The sequence below is a fragment of the Oenanthe melanoleuca genome, chromosome 7 (genome assembly GCF_029582105.1).
Source record: "Oenanthe melanoleuca isolate GR-GAL-2019-014 chromosome 7, OMel1.0, whole genome shotgun sequence".
In the NCBI taxonomy this organism is placed as follows: domain Eukaryota; kingdom Metazoa; phylum Chordata; class Aves; order Passeriformes; family Muscicapidae; genus Oenanthe; species Oenanthe melanoleuca.
This window is the reverse complement of record NC_079341.1, coordinates 21,596,373-21,604,356: the sequence shown is the minus strand read 5'-3', so window position 1 is coordinate 21,604,356 and position 7,984 is coordinate 21,596,373. Positions and strand designations below refer to the sequence as shown.

Below are 7,984 nucleotides of genomic sequence, written 5' to 3'. Positions count from 1 at the left end.
GCGAGCCCCGCCCTGCGGCGCGTCACCCGCCCCGGCCAATGGCCCGCGAGGCCACCGGCGCGTCACGGGGCGGGGCGGCCGATCGGGGCGGGGCCCGCGTGGGGGCGGGGCCAGGTTGCCGGGAAACCGCGGGGCAGCGGCCGGGCCGGGCGTGGCGCGGCGGGGCTGGGCCGTGCCCCGTGCCCCGCGCCCCGCGCCCCGCCGTGAGCGCCCCGCGCCCCGCCGTGAGCGTCCCGTGCCCCGCGCCCCGTGCCCCGTGCCCCGCGCCCCGCCGTGAGCGCCCCGTGCCCCGCGCCCCGCGCCCCGCCGTGAGCGCCCCCGGCAGGGCAGCGCCTCAGGTCCCGGCTGCCGGCTCACAGAGGGGAAAGCGCATCCGACTGGAACCGCCACCTGAGAGGGCTTTAGGGTGTATTTCCCTCGCCTTTTGTGCCCGGCACACGGGGATGTCCGCGGAGCCGTGTGTCTCCTGCCTGGGACAACCCAAACTACGGCGCTGGTGAATTCTTGGTGGGCTCGAAGCGCCACGTTCCCCAAACCATTGCCCGAAGGTCGTCCCCTCGGTGTAGCTGAGTCGTCGGGGGGATGAGTGAGGGGCTGAGTGTTTGAGGTCAGAGCTGCCGGCTGCAGGAGGCGGCTGGGCTCGCCGGGTGCCTGGGGAGCAGGCATACCGGGAGGGCAAACGGCGGCTGGAAGATCTTTGGATGCACAGAAACAAACCATCCCGGGGAAGGAGGAGAGCAGGCAGACATCAGGAGATGCCAGCAGCAGCGACCTTTATCATGTGCTTCAAACGGGAGCTAAGGGAGCTCCTCCAGCTGGGGTCGGGTCGCCATCCCACTCTGAGCTGTCTTGCCGCATAGATCCACCATCGCATCCAGAAAGAGCCGCTGGGGCAGACAAAGCTGAAGGAACCGTATCGGGGCAGAGTTTGCTGCACAGACGGCGCTTCCAGCACAGGAATGATCCAAACCAGAAGCTGCAAGGCAAGCAGCCCTACATGCCTGCTCAGTGCCAGGCATTGCTGAATAAGGGCAAAGGAGGACCGGGCCTTTCCACCCATTCCCAGCTCAAAACTTACTTCCACAGCCTTGCAGCCATTGGGACTCTCAAGTGCCTCTGGATTTACTCTGGGCGGGGAGTCCATTCCACCCTCCCCATCAAACACAGTCCACTTGCCCTAGGGGAGCACCAGCAGCCACAGAGCGCTGCAGGTCACTGAGGGCACATGGGAGCCCACTCAGCTCCAGGATCTCTTTCATTTTCTAAAACAAAGCAGCCTGTTTTCATCAGAAAGCGGTTGGCAGCAGCCCACCCCCCTGAGATACTAGACCATCATCCAAGCCTGGCTGCTTTTCACAGGCCTTTTTACTCTTGAATGGACTAAAACAAGCAATAGGCAAAAGCGGTCACATGGATGGCAATTTAATGAAGAACATATCAAAACTAGAATCAGAGAGAACATGATAGGATGAGGAGATACCAGAAGGAAAAAAAGGTGCAGAGTTAAGAAAGGAACAAAGATCTCCCACACCCAGAGGTCAAAAAGCAGCCAGGATGATAAAAAATCCAAAGTAACATGTTTTCTGTACCTTGCAAAGTGCATTAGAAATAGATGTATTTGATTTCCTTTATGGGTTGGAATATTTAACTTTACCCACCTTATACAAACCCTGATCATTTTATGTGAGTGATGAGAGGTTTTATTCTGAAATGACCCTGCTGATCTGACCTTATATTCAGAGAGAGGTGCAGATCAGAGAAAGTAATAAAGTTTCTGGACTCTGAGCTCAGAAAACTTGCATGGGAAGCTGAGGGCAGAGCACACACCTCCCAGAGCTTGCCTGGCAGAGCCCAGGGCCCCCATGCCTGGCAGCCGTGGAAGGTTCTGTAGGGAAGCAGCGGGAAGGCAGCAGTGCCGTTCCTCCAGCAGCCCCTTCTCAGCCCCCCGCCAGCTGCAGCTCCCGCCTTTGTCTCCCCAGTTTTGGCATGGGGCTGGGAAGGGGCTGCCAGGGGGAACGGCAGCTGCTGCCAAGAGTCTTCTGTGTGCCAGGATTTCCCGGGGGTCCCTGGGCGCTACAGCCAGGAGGTGCCAGCTCCAGAGAGCTCTGCCTGGAAGCTCTGCTTGCCCTGGCTGTATGTCCTATCTGCTCATGAGGGATGGGTGGGCAGCTGCTCCAGATGCCCCTGACATGTGCATTTGCCCCCTCTTGAATGCAGGCACTCCAGCCCCCATGCCCCACAGCTCCTTGCACTCTGCACTGTCAGGTCCCACCTGACATATTACCCTGCAGTTCCCACATCTACACCCCTGCATATCACTGCTCTGTCCCCTCTCAGCAGCTGCACACCGAGCACATGGCACACATGGGCCAGCCCGGGGCGTGCTGTGCCACACTGCACACAGCCCTGGGCTGAGTCCCCGGCGCACGCCATGGCACAGGACACGGCACTCCGGTGCATACCCTGATGTACATTCCAGTGCACCCCGCAATGTGCACCCGAGTGCACTCTCAGTGTGCACCCTCACTTTACACCCCAATGTACAGCCTCAATCTACACCTCACTTGACACCCCAACGCGTACCCCAGCGCACCCCCAACTCACCCACCTCAGCCCCGCCCCCTGCAGAGGCCCCGCCCCGCCCCGCGAGGCCCCGCCCCGGCGCGCGCTGACGGCGCGGTGACGTCAGCGGAGCTGTCCGCTCAGCACCGCGCGGCGGCCGCGCCGCCACCATGCGCGGGGTCCGCGGCCGGGAGCGCCGGGAGCGCCGGGAGCGCCGGGCGCCGCGGGGCCGCCGCCGCTGCCGCGCCGGGAGCGCAGGTGGGAGCGGGCGGAGCGGCAGAGGGGGCGCGGCACGAGGGGATCCGGCAGCCGGGTGACGCGCCGGACCCCTCGGGGGAAGGGCTGGGGCACCCGGCTCCCGATCCTCCCGTCGTCCGGCGGAGCGAGCGCGGAGACGAGGATGGGCGTGCGGGGGGCCCGGCGGAGCGCCCCCGGGACCCCCGCCCCGAACAAAGAGAGGGGCGGAGCGGCCCCGCGCCCCGGCGGCCTTTGCGGCCGTCGCTCGGCAACGCCGCGCCCGCCCCGGCGGTCCGGGGCCCGGCAGCCCGGCGGGGGCAGCGGGGCCCGGCCGGGGGCGGCCAGGCGGGCGGTGCGGCGGGGCTCTGCCCCGGGCGCTGCCCCCGGCTCGCCGCGGCCCGCGGGGAGGGGAGGGGTTCGGGGGGCCCGGGGCGGGCGGCAGCAGGTGGGTAAGTCCCGGCGCCAATGAGCAGGCGCTGGGCTCCCCTAGCAACAGTGCCCGCGCCAATGGGCGCCGCGAGCCGCCCGCGCCGCTGCCCGCAGCCCTGCCCGCATCCCGTGCCATCCCATGGCATCCCGTGCCTTCCCCACACCGGTCGGCCAGCCGTGACATGCCGCATCCCCGGTTCTCCCGCCCGGCAGAGCCCTGCTCTCGCTCCACACACCATCTCCTATCCCCACCAGGGCCGGAGCTTCGCTGCTGGGCTCTGCGGATAAAGTCCAATCCTGCTTAACGTCCCCCCGGGGGCTCGAGCAGGGGCCCAGCGCTTGGCTGCCCGCTCCCTACCCGCCTGCTTCCTTGGGATTAGGCTCTGTGCTCGGCTTCCCCACGGGGATTTGCCCTGGCTAGCGTTGCCTTCTCCAGCCAAAGGGAGAAAGGAGGTTGTCGGCAAGGGATGAAATGCCAGTGGAGCCCGCCTGGGCAGCAGCAAGATGCTGGGCAACAGAGAGCCATGACTGCAGCCTTTGCCCTCTTCCCAGCTCCTTCCCAGAGCGCTCTTTTTGTGAGCTGTCCTGAACTGGCCGCATAAACTTGGCACTTGGAAGGAGTGATGCTGGCCTGGGGACAATTTGTGACAATAAACCCATTCTAAACCAACCGAGCCTGTAAAGGGACTAGGGGAGTGAAGGGGGTTAGAACTGGCTCCAGGTGGGAGCAGGCAGACGGATACTGTAATTAGGTTTAAACCGAAGCTGGATCAGTCTTTGCAGGGGATTATGACCCCTCCGTCTGTGTAGGCGCTGCAGGGGGCCCGGTAACTGTTTGCTCAGCATCCCAGCACAGCCACCGCATTACCGGTGAGCCCTTGGGTTAGGGGCAGTGCCAGCTACAGCTGGTGCCCTTCCAGCCCCATGGATCCACATGGGAGGGCTGGATCTAGTATGAAGACCCAATTTGTTTTTACAAAGACAGTGGGAGCTGGAGCAGAGATGAAAAATAGCCAGAAATATGATTAGAGGATTGGAGAAAATGCCTTGGAGTACAAGCTTAAAGAGCTCAATCTGTTTAGCCTATAAAAATAGAAGACTGAGGGGTGACTTAATTACTGAGCATAATTACTTCACAGGCAGAAAATACCAAGTTGTGGAAGTCTCCTGTTAATCTAACAGGGGAATGGTGCAAGAGAGGCATGGGCAGGAAGCCACAGACAAATTAAGTGACACAAAGCTCCCAGGGGTACAGACAGGCTCTCTGGGGACAGCACATCCCTTCAGCCACACATTGGGTGACAGTTTGCACCCCCACTGATGAGGCTGTTCCTCCAGTCCCTCCCTTCCTACCCACGTAGTGGAGGGACTGAGCAGGATTTCTGGTGGCTGGGTGCTGAGAGGTGGGACCGCTGCCCGGCACATGCCACCAGTTCCTCCATTCTCCTTGTCTCTCTCCCGCCAGGTGGGGCAGGTGCCGGGACACAGTTCTGCCGGCGAGCTATGAGGCAGGAGTGGAGATTTTGATGCCTCTCCCAGGAGTTCCCAGAGCCATGACTGCAACTGTGCAGACGCTGCGGTTCAAGCTGCTGCCGCACGAGCCAGGCCAGGAGTGGGGGCATAGCTGCCAGCAGGAAATTGAGCGTCGCTACCAGGTGGTGCCCTCAGTGGTGTGCGCTATGTGCTGCCTTTTTGGCATCATCTACTGCTTCTTCGGTGAGCCAGGCCAGCCTGACTGCTGGTGGGGCAAGTGGGAAGGAGGGCAGAGGGTGCTGGGCAGGGGGGTGCTGGCCATCCACTCTCTGACTGTGGTGGTCTCTCCACAGGCTACCGCTGCTTCAAGGCTGTCATGTTCCTGACGGGGCTGATGTTCGGCTCTATCATCATCTTCATGCTGTGCTACAAGGAGAGAGTGCTGGACACACAGCTGAGTGTGGAGGCCTCAGTGGGCATTGGGTTGGGCATCGGAGTCTTGTGTGGGCTGGTCACCATGCTGGTGCGCAGCGTTGGCCTCTTCATGGTGGGGCTGCTCCTGGGGCTGCTGCTGGCGGTGGCCACGCTGGTGGTGATGGAGCAATTCTACCACCCACCAACGGTGTGGATCCCCATCGCGCTGCTCTTGGGCGTGGGGATGCTCTTTGCTGTCCTCACCCTGCAGTGGCAGCGCTTCTTCACCACCCTTTCCACCGCCGTCTTTGGCAGCGCCATCATGACCGTCACTGTCGACTACTTCATCGAGCTCTTCCTCCTGGTGCAGTACATCTATGAGCGCATCAAGGTGGCCCCTGCTCGCCCCGTGTGCTGGTACAGCTGGGTCATCCTGGGCATCTGGCCACTCCTCACCACACTGGGTGTCCTGGTCCAGTGGAAGGTCACAGGCGAAGGCTACTCCCATACAGAAGGTGTGTGGGGAGTGGGGCAGATGGGCATGGCACAGGTTGAGTGTAGGAGCTGGGAACCTGGGGAGGGGTGGGTGTTTCCAGCACCTGCTCCACAAGGACAGATACGGGGTTCAGGACTCTGTGGCGGCACACCACCCAAAAGAGGTCTGGTTGCTCAAAGTTGGTGCTGGTTTGGCTGCGGGGGTTGTTTGGATGTGCTCCCCAGTGCTCACTGGCCGCTCTGCTCCACAGTGATCATCAGCCGGCAGCAGCGCCGCGTGCAGCTGATGCGCATCAAGCAGCGGGAAGACCGAAAGGAGAAGAAGAAGAAGCGGAGACCCCACCACCCACCACCCCACCAGCACAAAGCCCACCCCCCCGAGCCTGCTTACCGCCGCAAGCCCAACCCCGTGCGCCGCTTTGATGGGGACGTGCTTTCCCCCGTGAGTCCCGCAGCCAGGGTAGAGATCTCCCCCAGCCTCCACAGCCATTCCTTCTCCATGTGGGTGGGCTGGGGCATGGAGAGGTGCCCAGGCACCAGCTAACATCTGAGCTCCTTGAGGGATGGGACTGGAGTGTCCTAGGGACTCAGCAACTCAAGGAGGGCTAAACTGGGCCGTTACTGCCATGGAGCACTTCAGCCTTTGCAAGCAAATGAAAACTGCTGGTCAAGAGTATTGTGGGCATAGTAGAAATAAGCAGTAGGCAGGGTGCAAAATGCCCTGGGGAGGGATAAGGCTGTGCTCCCTGCTGTGGCCAGCCAATGGAGGGCCTGTGTGCTGGGATTCCACTGGGTGGTTTTTGAGGGGGGCCAGGGAGGGGCTGTGGCAGCATTCAGAATGGGGTGGGGTGGAGTGTTCCAGGAGCAGAGCCCCCCTCACTTTCTGTTCCCCCTCTCTCACAGAGCTACATCCAGAGTTTCCGAGAGCGGCAGACAGGACCATCGCTGAACAGCCTCATTGCCAGCTCCCATGCTGTGGTGGACCTGGACTATGACTGCAGCTCCACTGTGCCACTCACCACGGGCTCTGGCCCTGCTGTGAGGGTATAAGCCAACCCAGTGACCTCGAGCAACACCAGCACCCCAGCCTGCTCTGACAGATCCTCTGAGACAGGCAGGACTTCGTCCTCGGCCCCAAGTGGCCACAAGCAGCTTTGGGCTGCAGATGGAGAGACCCTTCTTGGAGACACACGGGACTTGTCTGAGGAAGCCCCAGCTGCCTGTGGGGCCCAAAGGTGCTGGGGAAGCCCTTTGGCAGGGACTCAGCCCAAGGACCAGAACCCATGGACGTGCAGTGCGAGTGGCTCTGCTGGGGTGGTGGGTCCCTGAGCCCCCACTGCTGTGCATTACCTTATGGCCCGGGCACGCTCATCCTGCATCTTAACAATTCCCCATATTTGAGTCCCCCCTTTCCCAAGAGCAGCTCCCCACTCCTGCCCCTACCCCACTGCACCCCCAGCAACTCCCCAAGTGCCTGTCCCCTATGTCCCTTCCTCAAAGAGCAGGTCCCATGGCCCTTTTCCCAGCAGGGAATCCCCTGAGCATGTGTGCCCTGTCCCATCCTGTCCCCAAGAGCAGCTCCCAGGCAGTGCTTCCCAAAACCTGCCTCCTCTTGCCCTAGCCACCCTCCCTTCACCCCAGAGCGGCTCGCCACTCCTTTTTCCCAAGCTGGACTGGGGTGGTCCTGGGGCAGAGACTGCCACAGCCAGGTGGTTCCCAAGGTGATACTGGCAATTGTTGCCTGTCCAGCAGGAGCTGCGCTGGCAGGGTGCATCCCCCACAAAATGTTTTGATGGGAGACAGGACACTGGCTCCAGCCTTTGGGCAAAGGCTGGGCTGCCTCAGGGATGCGGGGACCCCTGCAGCATCAAAGACCGTCGCTATTTTGCTGGCGACTGGATTTTTATAGTGGCCGGGGGACCCTGGGGCAGGGCAGGGCAGGAGCCCCTGCCCAGAGCACTGCTGCGGGCAGAGGCTCACGCCTTGTATATATTTCTCTTGCTGTGATTTGTATTAACTTATTACGGAGTGAGCCAGGATTTCCCCATGGCCAGGCAGGCAGGATGGTGGTGAGACTGGACCGGGGAGCCCTCTGCTTTGGGAGCACCCCCAGCCCAGCCCAGCTGGCCCTGCTGCCCCAGGAACTGCATGTTTCTGCCAGGCACCCCCTTCCTGCAGCATTGTGCTGCCATCCCCCTTTTCAGTCTCTTTTGTAAATGTGCCAAACGCTGCTGAGGCCTCGGCCACACAGTAAAGAGCCTTTCGGAGTCAGGCGTGCAAAGCCAAGGGCTGCGCAGGGGGCGGGGGTGAAGGGGGGCCCAGAGGGCCGGGCTTCCAGGGATGCTGAGCAGGATGTAGAGTGGTGCCACCACCT

The 7,984-nt window shown here is 62.0% G+C and overlaps 1 protein-coding gene across 1 annotated transcript; it reads left to right on the top strand.

Annotated features, from left to right (window-relative positions):
• Positions 1-2,702: 2,702 nt before the first annotated feature.
• On the top strand, positions 2,703-7,877 carry TMEM198 (transmembrane protein 198). Its single transcript, XM_056496549.1, has 5 exons — positions 2,703-2,820; positions 4,694-4,944; positions 5,055-5,630; positions 5,862-6,052; positions 6,514-7,877. Exons 2-5 carry the CDS (start codon positions 4,755-4,757, stop codon positions 6,658-6,660), a joined length of 1,104 nt encoding a protein of 367 aa, XP_056352524.1. The 5' UTR covers positions 2,703-2,820; positions 4,694-4,754; the 3' UTR covers positions 6,661-7,877.
• The last annotated feature ends 107 nt before the right edge of the window (positions 7,878-7,984 follow it).

What these genes read in the sequence shown, in the direction of transcription:
- TMEM198 (XM_056496549.1), top strand. Translation starts at nt 4,755, where the DNA reads ATGCCTCTCCCAGGAGTTCCCAGAGCCATGACTGCAACTGTGCAGACG. An exon ending in AGGCTACTCCCATACAGAAG is followed by an intron (nt 5,631 to 5,861) that starts GTGTGTGGGGAG and finishes TCTGCTCCACAG; the next exon opens with TGATCATCAGCCGGCAGCAG. An exon ending in ATGGGGACGTGCTTTCCCCC is followed by an intron (nt 6,053 to 6,513) that starts GTGAGTCCCGCA and finishes CCTCTCTCACAG; the next exon opens with AGCTACATCCAGAGTTTCCG.